At 57.6% G+C, this 16,743-nt stretch overlaps 1 protein-coding gene across 1 annotated transcript; it reads right to left on the bottom strand.

The window, feature by feature from the left end:
- Nucleotides 1-1,451: 1,451 nt before the first annotated feature.
- IL11 (interleukin 11) lies at nt 1,452-15,948 on the bottom strand. The gene is given in 6 exon segments (XM_030544983.1): nt 1,452-1,631; nt 1,634-1,690; nt 3,581-3,739; nt 4,249-4,335; nt 4,768-4,931; nt 15,835-15,948. Coding segments are annotated over 6 exon segments (576 nt in total). The 5' UTR covers nt 15,842-15,948; the 3' UTR covers nt 1,452-1,529.
- Between the last annotated feature and the right edge of the window lie 795 nt (nt 15,949-16,743).

Raw genomic sequence — 16,743 nt, 5'->3', positions numbered from 1 at the left:
AGCTTGGCTGGTGCCCTGCAGTTGGGCTTAATTTGTGCCCTGATACCTCTGTGCTGGCAGCTTCAGTGATGAAAGTCAAAAAATTGCCTGAGCCCTGGCACCTCTTTCATTACAAATTAAGCCCTGCCCCTCAGTCCAAACCATACTCCCAGACCCCTGCTCTAACCACTAGACCCTTGTCCCCTCCCAGAGCTGGGGAGAGAACCCTGGAGTCCTGGCTCCCAGCCCTGCCTTGCTCTAACCACTAGTTCACCCTCCCAGAGCCAGGGAGAGAACCCAGGAGTCCTGGCTCTGAGCCCCCCCTGCTGTAACCACTAGACCCCCCTCCCCTCCCAGAGCCAGGGAGAGAACCCAGGTGTCCTGGCTCCCAGCCCCCCCCTGCTGTAACCACTAGACCCCCCTCCCAGAACCGCAGAAAGAACCCAGGCATCCTGGCTCCCAGCCCTGGCCTGCTGTAACCACTAGACTCCCCTCTCCAAGCCAGGGAGAGAATCCAGAAGTCCCGGCTCCCAGCCCCCCCTGGTGTAACCACTAGACCCCCCTCCCTTCCCAGAGCCGGGGAGAGAACCCAGGAGTCCTGGCTCCCTTCTGCTTTTTTGCCATTAACTCTTCAGGGCCAGCAGCATCTGTGAGTGTGGTGAACTTCCGGAGCAGGGTGCCGCAGGCTTTCCAGGGCCGGCGCAGGCAGGAGGGTGGCTCTTGTGCTATCCTCACCCCGGAGGGGCCGGGGGGGGGGGGGGAGGGCTGCAGTTCAGAGCGCGGCCATTAGGGATCACTGCTGCCCTAGGAGGAGAGCAAGTGGAACGGAGAAGAGAAAGAGAAGAGGATGAAAGAAGAGATTGAAGAAAGAAAGAAAGAAAGAAAAGGGGATGGAGAAAGAAAGGGGAAAGGATGGGAAAATCAGAGGCTAGAGAGAAGAAAGAACAAAAGAGACTGAAGGGAGGAAGGAAGGAAGGAAAGAGCGAAAGGAAGGAATGAGAGGAGAAAGAAGGAACGAGAGAGGGGGGAAGAAGGAGGCGGCTGGGTGACGGAAGTGGGGGGACAGAGGAGAGTCCCACAGGAGGGGGCTGGGATACCCCAAGTGTGGGAGGGAGTGAAATGCAGAGGGAGGGGGCATGAGATTCTCCTCCTCCAGCTTCTCCATTGCCTCGCTCCAAGGGCTTTTGTGCCGTCCCCCCTTTGGATGGGGGGGGATCGTTAGGATTGATGGGGGGGATCGTTAGGAGAAGTGAATACAAAAAAAGAAACCTGCTACCGTAAATAAATAAATAAATAGCGCGTTGCATAAATAAGAGTTTGCTACATCGGGGGGCAGGGGCTAGCCACCAAGCCCCCCTTATTGGTGTGGAAGGGCCCTGGGGGGGTCACAGCCAGGGACAGGGTCCCCGCACCGCCTGTTGCTGTGGGGGGCCCTGGGGAGGCCATGGTTGGGGGGCAGGGTCCCTGTGCCCTGGAATGCTGGATGGGGGACCCCAGTGTCCCCGGGGCAGGGCCCCCCCCGCAACCGCTCGTCACAGCTTGCTGCGGAATCAGAACCAGGGGGCCGCGGGGCCGGCCCATTCCAGGTAGAGGGTGCAGGCTGTGTGCAGAGGGCGTGGCCGGCCCTGCACCACCGCCCAGTGCGTGCCGTGGCCGAGGGCAGCGTGGGCAGCGGGTCGCTGGGCCGGGCCAGGTTACAGGTTTGGACACTCTGGTGGGGGAGAGAGAGAGAGAGAGAGGAGCTGAGTTGTGTGTTGGTGTGTGTCCAGCCCTGACCCTCTGTGGTGTGCATGCTGTGCACGTGCCCAGACGCCCCCTGCTGGTGTGTGTGTGTCCAGGTTCCAGCAATGTTCCCTCATGGTTTGTGTGTGGTGTGTGGGTCCAGCCCTGCCCCTGCTGGTGTGCATGTGTGGCACGTGCACAGACTGCCCCTGCTGGTGTGTGTGTGTCCAGGTCCAGCACTGTTCCCTCCTGGTTTGTTGGTCTGTGTGTGTCTAGCCCTGCCCCCTGCTGGTGTGCATGTGTGCACGTGCCCAGACTGCCCCTGCTGGTGTGTGTGTGTCCAGGTCCAGCACTGTTCCCTCCTGGTTTGTGTGTGTGTGTGTGTCCAGCCCTGCCCCCTGCTGGTGTGCATGTGTGCACGTGCCCAGACTGCCCCCTGCTGGTGTGTGTGTGTCCAGGTCCAGCACTGTTCCCTCCTGGTTTGTGTGTGTGTGTGTGTGTGTGTGTGTGTGTGTGTGTGTGTCCAGCCCTGCCCCCTGCTGGTGTGCATGTGTGCACGTGCCCAGACTGCCCCCTGCTGGTGTGTGTGTGTGTGTCCAGGTCCAGCACTGTTCCCTCCTGGTTTGTGTGTGTGTGTGCGTCCAGCCCTGCCCCCTACTGGGGGTGTGTGTGTGTGCTCAGACTGCCCCCTGCTGGTGTGTGTGTGTCCAGGTCCAGCACTGTTCCCTCCTGGTTTGTGTGTGTGTGTCCAGGTCCAGCACTGTTCCCTCCTGGTTTGTGTGTGTGTGTGTGTGTGTGTGTGTGTGTGTGTCCAGCCCTGTCCCCTGCTGGTGTGCATGTGTGCACGTGCCCAGACTGCCCCCTGCTGGTGTGTATGTGTGTGTGTGTCCAGGTCCAGCACTGTTCCCTCCTGGTTTGTGTGTGTGTGTGTGTCCAGCCCTGCCCCCTGCTGTTGTGCATGTGTGCACGTGCCCAGACTGCCCCCTGCTGGGGTGTGTGTGTGTGTCCAGGTCCAGCACTGTTCCCTCCTGGTTTGTGTGTGTGTGTGTGTGTCCAGCCCTGCCCCCTGCTGGTGTGCATGCGTGCACGTGCCCAGACTGCCCCCTGCTGGTGTGTGTGTGTGTCCAGGTCCAGCACTGTTCCCTCCTGGTTTGTGTGTGTGTGTGTGCGTCCAGCCCTGCCCCCTACTGGGTGTGTGTGTGTGCGCCCAGCCCTGTCCCCTGCTGGGGTGTGTGTGTGTGTGTGCCCATCCCTGCCCCTAGGGGCGGCTCTAGACATTTTGCTGCTCCAAGCACGGCACTCAGGCTGCCTTCCGCAACTTGCCTGCGGAGGGTCCACTGGTCCTGTGGCTTCAGCGGACCTCCCGCAGGCTCCAAAGCCGCAGGACCAGCGGACCCTCCGCAGGCAAGACGTGGAAGGCAGCCTGCCTGCTGCCCTTGCGGCGCTGGCAGAGCGCCCCCCGGCAGCTTGCCACCTTAAGCACGCACTTGGTGTGCTGGGGCCGCCCCTGCCTGCCCCTTGCTGGTGTGTGTGTGTGTATGTGTCCAGCGCTGCCCCCTGCTGGTGTATGTGTGTCCAGCACTGACCCCACCCTCCAGCCCAGGAGCTCCCCAGGCCCCACCCCTGGCCCCCAGCCCTGCCACATCCCAGGTGCCTCAACCCCCACCCCTGATGCTAGGTCTATTCAGGTGCTACCTCCAGGTTCACCCCTCCCATATCAGGTGTCCCAGACTTCATTCCCCAGGACAGGTGTTTTCCCCAGGCTCCGCCCCCCAGGCCAGGTGTGTGTCCGTCCCCCCCAAGCCTCACCCTGTACCAGATGCCCCAGGCCAGGTGTTTTCCCCAGGCCCCGCCCCTTGCCCGAGGCCCCGCCCCATACCAGGTGTTCCAGGCGCTTGACCAGGCGCTCCAGCCGGGCATGCAGGGCTCCCAAGTCTGGCTCCAGGGGCCGCAGCACTGGCCCCGCCCGGCGCAGCCACTCCAGGTGCTTCTGGTAGTTCTGCAGGTCTGCACTGAGCCGTGCCAGGCCCCCGGGCACCTGGGGCAAAGAGGGTGTTACCCACAGCCACAGAGCCCCCACAGCAGGGAGCCCCCAGGGCCTGCCCTGCAGACCTGCCAGGATCCCCCCCGCAGCACCTGCTGGGATCTCCCTAGACCTGAGTCCCCCCGCCACTACACCCGCCAGGATCCCCTACAATCAGTGGCAGAGGGGGGTGAAACGCAGACGGCCACGAGGGGCACTGCAGCCCCACTATGCGGCCAAGCATCTTCCCCTGCACCCCTGCTGGCAGTGGGCCGGGGGGGGGGGCTCAGCCCCTCTGTATATAGACGGGAAGGGACGTAAACTGAGGATAGAATTCAGGCATCCTGGCTCCCAGCCCCCCAACCACTAGATCCCCCTCCCCTCCCAGATCTGGGATAGAACCCAGGAGTCTGGGCTCCCAGCCCCCCTCTCCACTAGATCCCCCCTCCCAGATCTGGGATAGAACCCAGCGGTCCAGGCTCCCAGGCCCCCCCACAACCCACTAGCTGGGTGGACCCGCTCACCTGGATGTTGGCCAGCTCCACGGCACTCATGGACAGCACGGGCAGCGTGTCCATCTTGTGCTCCCCCTCGGCCGGGTACCGGGATTTCTGGGGGAGGAAGGAGGGGATTGGATCTGGTCCAGCCAGGTCTACCCAGCCCCCTCCCCTGGGAATGGCTGCGGGGCTGAGAAATCCCTGAATATTCTCACCACACCTCCCCCGACACCACTCCCATAGACTTAAAGGAGATGGGGGGAGGCAATAACAGGGTAGATGGGTCTGGGGGACAGGAGGGGGCGGGATACCAGGGTAGATGGGCCCAGAGTCTCATCTGGGGGTGGAGGAGGGATGCAGGGTAGCTGGGCCCAGGGTCTGACCCAGAGGGCTGGGGGGGGATATCAGGGTAGCAGGGCCCAGGGTCTGATCCGAGGGCCGGTGGGGGGGTACGGGGTAGCTGGGCCCAGGGTCTGATCCAAGGGCCGGGCTGGGGGACAGGTACCGGGGTAGCAGGGCCTGGGGGCGGGTGGGTACTAGACGTACGAAGTGATGGAACAGGTGTTTGGTGTCACTCAGCAGGTTCTTGGCCAGGCTGATGATGGAGTCGAAATCGGCCCGGGGGTCTGAAGGCTTCAGGCGGGGAGCAGGGAGCCCCCGCAGCCCCTCGCACAGACTCAGCAGTGCCACCAGCAACCGGCACACACTGCCTGCAGGGGAGAGAGACGGGGGCTGAGAGCAGGGGCTGGGAGTCAGGACTCCTGGGTTCTCTCCCTGGCCAGCTATTAGCGCAGCTAATGCATTTATGGTGGCTAACCCCCTGCCCCCCCTCTGCCATCCCAGCCGTGCCCCCTGCTGCACTGCCCCTTGCTGGCTGTGCATGCTGCCTCTGGGGTGGGGTGCCCCGCTGGACCCCACACACTGCACCCCCCTTCCCCGGGGGCCGCTGGTTCCCCTCCAGCGGGGGCCGGCCGCATTCCTGGGGCCAGACGGGCAGGCCGGATTCCGTGCATTCCCGCCGGCCGGGGCCAGCCCATCGCCCACGGCTTCCGGCTCTCGCCTCCCAGCCGGGCCGGCTCCCTCCGCCTCCAGCCTCCGCTCCTCGCTCTGCCTCTTTCCTCAGGTTCGCTCCCTGGTGCTGTTTCTCCTTCGCCACTCGCGCTTTCTCACCCTCTGTCTCCACCGAGCATGGGCTTGGCCCCCGGGCCCGTGGTGGGTGGGTTCCTTTCTCGGGAACGGGGTAGCGCTGGCGTGTGCCTAAGCCAGATTTGGCTGGATCTGTGTCCTTGCTTTCTGGGCGGACGGGGTTGGTTTGTCCCCGTTGGGCATCGTTTTTATGGGCTGTCAGAGGGTGTGGCGAACTGGGAATATTCTTAATGTTTTCTCTGAATACGGTGTTGGTGCCTCAGTGTCCCCTTTGCAGTTCTTAAGTATCTAGGTGGGATAAGGGTGTGTGATTGCTGCAGAGCAAAGGGCCAGTGCACCTAAATGTCTGGCACGCTGTCTCCTAGCCACTGATGGCCTGGGCCCCTCCTCTGCAAAGGTGCCAGCTGAAGGTGTTGGAGACAAAGGGATCAGGTGACCTCCTGGCCCGGGAAAGGAACTGAGCAGAGGAGGAGGGGCTGGAGGGGGTTGTTAGTCTGGAGCTGGCCGGGGACAAGGAGTGAAGTGCAGACGTGGGGGTCTGGCTCACTGCCCCCCAGAATGGACCCGGCTGAGGGGTCCGGCTCGCGGTACCTACAAGCTCTGTTTTAGACCCTGTTCCTGTCATCGAAAAAACCTTTGTTTTACTGGCTGGCTGAGAGTCACGTCTGACTGCAAAGTGGGGGTGCAGGACCCTCTGGCTTCCCCAGGACCCCGCTGGGGCGGACTCGCTGTGGGAAGCGCATGGAGCGGCACATGCTGAACGCTCCAAGGAGAGACCCAGGAGGTGACACCGTGTGAGCTTCTGGCCCTGGAGACAGTCTGCTCCGAGGGAGAGGAGGCTCCCCAAAGTCCTGCCTGGCTTTGTGGGGAGCAGGTCCAGAGCATCGCCCGGTGACTCCATGACAGAGGGATAAAGGTCACGGCTCTCTCTCTCGCCCCCTCCCCCTTTTCCCAGGCCCCCCCAGGCCCCACCCTGCCCGGCGGTGGCTGGCTGGCTGGCAGGCGAGGTGACTGGCAGGCTGGTGGGGATTCTCCGGCCCTGACGTGCAGCTGGCAGGGGCTGCCGGAGAAGCCGGCTCAGCTGTGGTTGGAGAGCTTCCTTTATCGCTCGTCTATCTCCTGCCTCCTTCCCTGGCCGCTTCCTGTCTGCTGCTTCCCTCAGCCAGAAGGAATCTGGGCCCATTCCTTGCGCTAGGAAGCTGGGCACGGAGGAGACCCTACAATAATCAATTGGTGTTCGCTTAGGAGAGACCCAACAATAACCAACCAGGCTGTGTGTACAGGAGACCCTACAACAACAAACCTGCAGGCACTCATGGCAGACCCTACAACAACAAACCAATCTGTGTGGACAGGAGACCCTACAACAACACACCAGTGTGTATTCATGGCAGACTGTACAATAATAAAACAGTCTGTGTTTACAGGAGACCCTACAATAATCAACTGGTGTGCGCTTACAAGAGACCCTACAATAACAAACCAGTCAGTGTTTATGGGAGACCCTACAATAAGAAACCAGTGTGTATTCACAGCAGACCCTACAATAACAAACCTGTTAGTGATTACAGGAGACCCTACAATAAGAAACCAGTGTGTATTCACAGCAGACCCTACAATAACAAACCTGTTAGTGATTACAGGAGACCCTATAATAAAAAAAGTGTGTATTCATGGCAGACCCTACAATAACAAACCAATCTGTGTGTACAGGGGACTATACAATAAGAAACCAGTGTGTATTCATGGCAGACCCTACAGTAACAAACCTGTTAGTGTTTACAGGAGACCCTACAATAACAAACCAGTGTGTATTCATGGCAGACCCTACAACAACAAACTAGTCCGCTTTTACAGAAGACCCTACAGTAACAAACCAGTGTGTGCTTATGAGAGACCCATGATAACAAGCTGGCGAGCCTTCATGAGGGACCCTACAATAACAAACCAGCACGCACAGCCCTGGAGTTCACCAGAGTCCCTCCCAGCCTCACCAATGCCAGCTTGTTACTGTAGGGTCCCCTGGGGAGGGGCTGTTATGGTAGGGTCTTTTGCCCAGTTTACTGTGGACTCCTCTATTTCCAAACCCAGCCTGGCTGCTCTCCCCCAGCCCCTGCCACCACCACCACCACACACACACACACACACCACACACACACACACACACACACACACCACACACACACACATACATACCTCAACCACACACACACCCATCCCACACCACACACACACACACACGCCACAACCACACACACACACCCCACTCCACACACACCCCACTCCACACACACACCACACCACATCCTGCTTGGTGTAACCAAGAGTCATGTGGGAGTCCACCAGCCCAGAGTCCCTGACACTGGGGAGCAGGATGACTGGCGGGGGTGGGGGGCGGGGGGTCCAGGCCTATACAGGGACAGAAAGGACAAGAACAACCCCTGGCCCCCCTCCCCAAACCCCCAGCTGTATTGGGAGGGGCAAATCCCAAGTTCCCAAGGGGGCACGAAGGAGTTAAAGTCCCCCCCAGCCATAACTGCCCCAGATGGGGGTTAATGGGAATAACCCCCTTGTGTGCCCCTCCTCCATGCAGACCACATAGCTGGGCTATTCTACTCCCGCCCCCCAAAACGTCCCTATGCTGGGATCCCCATGTGACAAATTGGGGGATTTTCTTGTCTCACTGAATGGGGTCCCCCCCACGGGCTGCATGGGGCCAAGAGTGGGCACAACCTGTGAGTCCGTGACCCCCTCTCCCCCCAGGCAGCCAGCCCCTGCCCCGGGGCTGGAGGGGAGCTGGCGCCTCCTGGAGGGGAAAGGCCTCGTGCCCCATTCCCCACCCCCTGAGCCAGGCAGTCCCTGCCCTGGAGCCAGATGGGAGCTGGCGCCCCCTAGAGGGGAAAGTCCCTGTGCCCCATTCCCCACCCCCCGAGCCAGGCAGTCCCTGCCCTGGGGCCAGATGGGAGCTGGCTCCCCCTAGAGGGGAAAGGCCACGAGCCCCATTCCCTGCCCCCCTGAGTCAGCCAGTCCCGAGTCCCTGCCCTGGGGCTGGACCAAGTCTGGTCAATGTAAGCCCCCAGCTCCCCCCCCGCCCGCCATGGTGGGATTGAGTGTCCCGCCTGGAGCCTGGGGGGTTGGTTTAGGTCCCTCCTTCACCCCTCCAGCTACCTAAACCCTCCATCCCCCAGGGCCTCCGGAAAGCAGCATCCAGGGTCTGAACCCGGCTGGGGGCAGGGGGAGGATGGGGAGGGGGGATGGGGCAGGGCGAGGATGGAGAGAGGGAGGGGGGAAGGGGGGAGACGGAGGGGGACGGGAAGATGGGGGCAGGGGGAGGAGGTGGGGCATGGGGGAAGGGAGAGGATGGGAGGGGGATGGGGGCAGGAGGGGAATGGGGAGGGTGCAGAGGGAGAATGGGGAGGGAGGCATTTCTCGGTAAAGGCTGACGGAAGTGGCTCAGAAACACACATAGCAGCATGTCTGGGGATAGATAGATAGATAGAGGGGGTGGCTGAGGATAGATAGATAGATAGATAGATAGATAGATAGATAGATAGATAGATAGATAGATAGAGGGGGTGGCTGGGGATAGATAGATAGATAGATAGATAGATAGATAGATAGATAGATAGATAGATAGATAGATAGATAGATAGATAGAGGGGGTGGATGGGGATAGATAGATAGATAGATAGATAGATAGATAGATAGATAGATAGATAGATAGAGGGGGTGGCTGGGGATAGATAGATAGATGGAGGGGTGGCTGGGGATAGATAGATAGATGAGGTAGATGAGGATAGATAGATAGATAGAGGGAGTTGATGGGGATAGATAGATAGATAGATAGAGGGGGTGGGTGGGGATAGATAGATAGATAGATAGATAGATAGATAGATAGATAGATAGATAGATAGATAGATAGATAGATAGATAGATAGATAGAGGGGGTGGTGGGGATAGATAGATAGATAGATAGATAGATAGATAGATAGATAGATAGATAGATAGATAGATAGAGGGGGTGGATGGGAATAGATAGATAGATAGATAGATAGATAGATAGATAGATAGATAGATAGAGGGGGTGGGTGGGGATAGATAGATAGAGGGGGTGGATGGGGATAGATAGAGGGGGTGGCTGGGGATAGATAGATAGAGGGGGTGGCTGGGGATAGATAGATAGATAGATAGAGGGGGTTGATGGGGATAGATAGATAGATAGAGGGGGTGGCTGGGGATAGATAGATAGAGGGGGTTGATGGGGATAGATAGATAGATAGATAGAGGGGGTGGCTGGGGATAGATAGATAGATAGAGGGGGTAGATGGGGATAGATAAAAGGATTTATCACTACTATAAATGGTTGATCCATCATCTGCCCCCTCCACCTGCCCAGCCACCCCCCCCCCACCCCTGGGAAGCGAGCGGGACGGCTGACCAAGGGCCACGCCGGGGCCTGCAGCCCGTGATGAGCTCACTCTGGCGCATGCCGGGACCTGCTCCCCCTGAGTCACCCAGCAGGCCCCAGAACACCTGGCCCAGCCCCGGAGGGAGGGGCAGGGTGGGGCTGGGGCTGCCCTTGGAGTGCAGAAGGGGAATCCACAGGGGCACGAGAGGAGGGGGGTGGGTGTACGGGGAAGAGGGGGAAGGGTGCCTGTAGGATGCAAGGGTGGGGGGAGGGACATAGTTTGTGGGGGAGTCTGGGGGTCCAGGGGACAGGAGGAGGAGGAGGAGAGTGAGTTGGGATGGGGGCAATAGGGGGAGGGTGGGGTGCCCCATGGGGTGAGATGGGGAGTGGGCAGGAGCGGGGAGGTTTGGGTCCTGGGGATGAAATGCTCATGGGGTGCAGGGTCTGAAAGGGGCAAGTCAGGGGGTGCTGGACTGAACCCCAACCCTGCCCCCACACCGCATTTCATTGGCCAGAGAGGAGCTGGGACGGGGGAGGGGGAGCTATTGTGAGGTGGGGGGGCTCCCACCTTGGGTCTCACCCCCTAGAGATTGCACTGGAGGGGGAGAGCTCCCAGAGAGACCCAGGAGCCCAGCAAATGGGGGGAGGGAACGGAAGGGAAAGGAAGGGAAGGCCCGGGGAAGAGCTGTTAAGACCTTATGGGGACCCCCCCATCAGACTAAGACACCTGCCACCCAGCAATGCAAGAGTTAATGGCAAGGGGCCCCTGCCCCACAACTTCCAGATACCCCCTCCCCCATCCTGTACAAACCACCTGGGTTCCCCCCACCCCAGCCCCCCGTATTCCCCAAATCCCTTCCAACTCCCCCTACCCCCAGGAGCCACCATACAGTCCAGTCCCCCTGCACCCCCACAATCCCCCTGCACCCCACCATCCCCCCATGTCCCCACTGCCCCTCTGCGCCCCCACCATCTCCCTGTGCCCCTATTATCCACCATCCTCCTCTACCTCCCAGCTGTGTCTGGTGGGTAACCAGCCCCTAGGCCCTCCGTTTCGCTCAGCTTGGATGCTGTGGGAGTCCTGCACAGACCCGACCACCTCTCCAGCATGTGGGGGGTATTTGGGACCCCCACCCCACGGAGCCAGCAGTGCATGGGACCCTGGGCCTGGAGCCACCCGGCAGAGGGGCTTGGGCAGGGTCTGGGTTGTAGTGGGATTTGTAGGGCCCGCTGGTTGGGGGAGAGCCATGGGGTAGGAAAGGGTTAAACACACACACACACACACACACACACACACACACACACACACACACACACACACAGAGCTTTTGTGTAAATCAGCACAGCTCCACTGACCTATAGCAACTGCCCCCCCGTCTACACACACAATCACAGATGTAGACAAGAACACACACACAAAGCTCTACACACAGCTCTAACACACACACACACATCACAGATCTACACACAGAGATACACACACACATTTACACACAGCTGTAACACACATTGATCTACACACACACACACACACACACAGAGAAATCACAGATCTACACACACCCAATCTAAATAAGATCATGCAGACATCTATACACAGATACACAGAGAGAGATCTACGCACATCTCTAACACACACACACACACACACACACACACACACACACACACACACACACACACAGAAATCACAGATCTACACACACCCAATCTAAATAAGATCATGCAGACATCTATACACAGATACACAGAGATCTACGCCCATCTCTAACACACACACACACACACACACACACACACACACACACACAGAGAAATCACAGATCTACACACACCCAATCTAAATAAGATCATGCAGACATCTATACACAGATACACAGAGAGAGATCTACGCCCATCTCTAACACACACACACACACAGAGAAATCACAGATCTACACACACACAATCTAAATAAGATCATGCAGACATCTATACACAGATACACAGAGAGAGATCTACGCCCATCTCTAACACACACACACACACACGCCCCAAGTGCCCATCAGCCCCCAGGCTCTCCCAGCATGTGGGGGTTACACAAACTTATGCTGCCCCCACCCCACCCCCCGTCCTCCCACTTTATGCCCCTCTCTCCTCTGCAGCCCCCCAGCACCCCACCCGTGGAGGAGCCCAGGCCTTCCCCCCACCATGTAACGCCCCCTCCACCCACAGCTGAGAACCCCCAAACTTCCTACACGTGTCACAGGCATCTGGGGGTTGGCCACCAGAGGGCACTGGGAGCAATCCGGCCTGGGTCAGCCCTGGGCGGGGGAGGGAATCCAGCCCAGGCAGGCCATTTTAAGCTGGCCCGCGAGCTGCGCCATGCGGCTCGGCCCTGCTCCGGCTCCAACACGCTCTAATGGGAGCTGCAGGGGCGGTGCCTGCGGATGGGGCAGGGCGCAGAACCGCCTGGCCGCGCCTCCACGTAGGAGCAGGAGAAGGGACATGACACAGCGTCCAGGAGCGGCTTGAGATAAGCGCTGCCTGGAGCCTGCACCCCTGAGCCACTCCCCATGCCCCAACCCCCTGCCCCAGCCCTGATCTCCCTCCTGCCCGCTGAACCCCTTGGTCCCAGCCCAGAGCACCCTTCTGCACCCCAAACTCCTCATCCCCCATCCCACCTCAGAGCCTACGCCCCCAGCCAGAACCTGCCCCCCTTCCCGCACCCCTGCCCCAGCCCTGATCCCCCTCTCACCCTCCAAACCCCTCGGTCCCAGCCCAGAGCTCCCTCCTACACCCCAAACCCCTCATCCCTCGTCCCACCCCAGAGCCTACACCCCCTCCCACACCCAACCCCAATTTTGTGAGCATTCATGGCCCGCCAGACAATTTCTATTCTCCAATGTGGCCCTTGGGCCAAAATGTTTGCCCACCTCTGCCCTAGCATCTCACTCCGGCACGTCCACACTGCCAGACGCAGCCTGCGGCTCCGAGTCGGAGAGCCAGGGGTGTCGGAGCCAGGGCTCCGGCCTGCGCCTGCCCATCTACGCTGCAACCCGGAGCCTGCGCCCTGATTGCCGAGCTGGGCCAGCCACGGGGCTTTCAGCTCAGTATCAAGCCACCTGCCCTTCGATGGCAAGGCAGGTTTGGTCCACACCCAAAACAGACAAGACTGTATGTGATCAATATGTGGTACCAGCCATATAGGGGCAGGGGGTGTATGGGGATAGATAGATAGATAGATAGATAGATAGATAGATAGATAGATAGATAGATAGATGGGGTGGCTGGGGATAGATAGATCGAGGGGTGTTGGGAGAGACAGATAATGGGGTGGCTGGGGATAGATAGATCGGGGGGTGTTGATAGATAGAGGGGGTGGCTGGGGACAGATAGATAGATAGATAGATAGATAGATAGATAGATAGATAGATAGATAGAGGGGGTGGCTGAGGACAGATAGATGGATAGATAGATAGATAGAGGGGGTGGCTTGGGATAGATAGATAGATGGGGTGGCTGGGAATAGACAGATAGATAGATGGGGTGGCTGGGGATAGATAGATAGATAGATAGATAGATAGATAGATAGATAGATAGATAGATAGATAGATAGATAGATAGATAGATGGGGTGGCTGGGGATAGATAGATGGGGTGGCTGGGGATAGATAGATAGATAGATGGGGTGGCTGGAGATAGATAGATAGATAGATAGATAGATAGATAGATAGATAGATAGATAGATAGATAGAGGGGGTGGCTGGGGATAGACAGATAGATAGATAGAGGGGGAGTCTGGGGATAGCTAGCTAGATGGGGGTGTCAGAGGACAGATCGATCAATAGGGCTGCACGTGTCATTCGAACACAAGCACCTGCTCAACATGAAACCCCTCCCCAGACACAGACTGGGCCAGGTCCCCAGCCGGAGGCATTTGCCATAGCTTCATTGGCTCACACCGGCCGAGGAGCTGGTCCACCCTGCTACGAGCTGCGTATCTGCCCACGTCGGTACGGCCCGAGTGTTTCCCCGGCCTGCCCCGCAGAGCGGGTAATGGACTCAGCAGGCTACTCCATCAACACGCCACCTGGGGTGTCCAGGGCACAATCGTGCCCCTCGGTGAGCCAGCCGCATCTATGGGGCAAGAAACTCACCCACTGCACGTGACCCATAGATCATGTCAGATCTGCATGGCATGGGCATGCAGACATATATATACACAGCCATCGATACAGGAGACAAATCTGTCTGTTCATTAAACATACCCTGAACCGTACAGAGGAACAATAGGTCCATGAGACCCACACAACATGTTGGCAATAGCATTGCTGCAGACGAGGGGTGGGCAAACTTTTTGGCCCGAGGGCCACATCTGGGTATGGAAATTGTATGGTGGGCCATGAATGCTCACAAAATTGGGGGTTGGGGTGCAGGAGCGAGTGAGGGCTCCAGCTGGGGGTTCAGGAGGGTGGGACCGAGGGGTTCGGAGGGCGGCAGGGGAATCAGGGCTGGGGCAGGGCTTTGGCGTGCAGGAGGGGGTCAGGGGTGCAGGCTCTGGGTAGCGGGAGGGGAATCAGGGCTGGGGCAGGGCGGGAGGGGGTCAGGGGTGCAGGCTCTGGGTGGCGCTTACCTCGAGCAGCTCTCAGAAGCAGCGGCACGTCCCATCTCCGGTTCCTATGTGAAGGCGCAGCCAGGTGGCTCAGTGCGCTGTCCCATCCGCAGGCGCCGCCTCCGCAGCTCCCTTTAGCCTTGTTTGCTGGCCAATGGGATCTGTGGAGCAGTGTTTGGGGCAGGGGCAGCGTGTGGAGCCCCCGGCTATCCCCGCAAATAGGAGCCAAAGAGGGGACGTGCCGCTGCTTCTGGGAGCCGTGCGGAGCAAGCCTGGCAGGCAGGCAGGCAGGAGTTTGAGGGCCAGATTAAAACGTCTGAAGGGCCGGCTGTGGCCCCCTGGGCTGTAGTTTTCCCACCCTTGTTATAGACAGATGCAACTCGCTGGGCACTGGCTATGTGCCTAAGCACAGGCAATAGATGGATTCCCAAGGATCAGTATCGGGCAGACACAGTATGGATGTGTCTCTGTAAATATAAACACGTGCACACAGCGGAGTAAGACAGAAGCATCTGTGCATGCAGTATAGATATACACACACACACACTTCTATGAGAAGCAGCTATCTCTGCCTTAAATAAACCTAGGCTTGGCAGATTTCAATTTCTATTTTCATCAGTTCAACAGATAATTTCATCTTGATGTATTTCCCCCCCATTTAAATTTGCACGGCTATGCACAACGATGGGGCTCAGGCATCTTTGAAATCCGTTTCAATATTCAATAGTCCCAGTCACAGGACATTCCAGGGGGGAGGAGACACTAGACGCTTGATAACAGAGGCCTGTGGGATCCCGAAAGCGAACGCCAGATCGCACAAATTGTCCACACCTGAAAAAGACGCCCAGCAAATACCCTTCAATCAAACTCGGCTACGTTCTCAAGCAGAAGTTTTCTGACTTTGCTGTCAAGTTCAATGGCTCCCAATGGAAACATTTTTTGGTTAATCCCGGCATTGACTGATAACAATCTCACCCTCCCAAGTCTCCGCAGAGACAGATTGCAAACGTAGCGCAACAGATACACCAACGGCTTCAGATAGACACAGCATGCTAATGATACGCATGGAGAGAGAGAGGCAGAAGCATCAATCTATGCATTAACCATCCACCTACCAATTGCAAATGATCAATACAGATACCGCCTCAGACATACCCAGGGCGTGTCCATACACACGCCCGCGCACAAAACACACCATTGAGCGGTACATCCAGCCAGGAAGCAATTGTAACTGATCAGCACAGCCCATGAAACATACAAAGCACATGCATCTTGAAAGCTGGAGATCCATGTGCACGGGTATCTCTCCGTGCACACGCAGGGTCTAGTTACTCGGCTGGGGCTAGAAAGAAAGAGAATTGTAAAGGAAGAAATTACTTCATGAAAGAGGAAGAAAAAAAAAGCAGCAACGTTTTTGGAAATTGAGGCAAAAAGGAAAAAAAAAACAGCAAAAAATCAGAACTTACTTTTCATGTTTTTAGGGTTGGCCAGGGCTGAGTGGCTTTGAGGTTAAGGTAATTTTGTGGGGTCCCTGAGTTTTAACGCTTTCTTCTCCCACAATATTTTGTCCTTTCTTCTGCTTTGGATTTTAAAGTTTGTGGTTCGCTTTGCTTTGGTTTGATATATTTTGGTTTTTTTGGTCAGTTGCTTTTTGCATTTGTTTGTACAGTTGGGTGATGGCTTTTTTCTCTCTCTCGCTCTCCCACTTTGGTTGGGTTTGGGGGCAAACGTATTTTCTTCGCGGCCACCTGCTTTCCAAAAAATCCCTGGGCTTTTTTGATTACTATTTTGAGGTAGATTGGAAAAAAAAATAGGGGATCGTTCCCCTACACTTTCTCCACCAACACACACACACCCTCACACATACAGGCACAAAAATCAACACACGCACACCTCCCACCCCGCCCTCCCCCCTTGCAGGTGAAAAAAAATGAAGTGCCGCACAACCTCTTCCCTGTACTTTGTGTGTGTGTATGTGTGTGTGTGTGTGTGTGCATGTCACACCACTACAAATTGCTCTTTATATACCAGGCGCAGGGCCCTCTCTGTAAGTGTGTGAATGTTTTTTCAAAGGATGACACATCTTGACTCATTCCTTTCCATTCAGAAAAAAAAGAAAAAGGCAGCGCAAGAGGGAGAGGGAGAGATCACCACTCGAAAATCTCTTCCTCTGACTTGCAGCGCACGTTTGAAGTGGGTGGCGTGCAATAGGGCAAGAGATGACACACATCTCTAGAATGCATTGCCAGCCGGCGCGCTCTCCCTTTAAAAGTTTCTTGGGGGGAGGGAAAGGGTGATGAAGTCATGCTCTAATCCCACCGCTGCCACCACCACTACCGCTGGGGTCTCTGGGAGAGGCGTCACCCCCCCACCAC

Source organism: Gopherus evgoodei, unplaced genomic scaffold (assembly GCF_007399415.2).
Source record: "Gopherus evgoodei ecotype Sinaloan lineage unplaced genomic scaffold, rGopEvg1_v1.p scaffold_35_arrow_ctg1, whole genome shotgun sequence".
NCBI classification, from domain to species: domain Eukaryota; kingdom Metazoa; phylum Chordata; order Testudines; family Testudinidae; genus Gopherus; species Gopherus evgoodei.
This window is presented reverse-complemented; position numbering and strand designations above follow the sequence as displayed.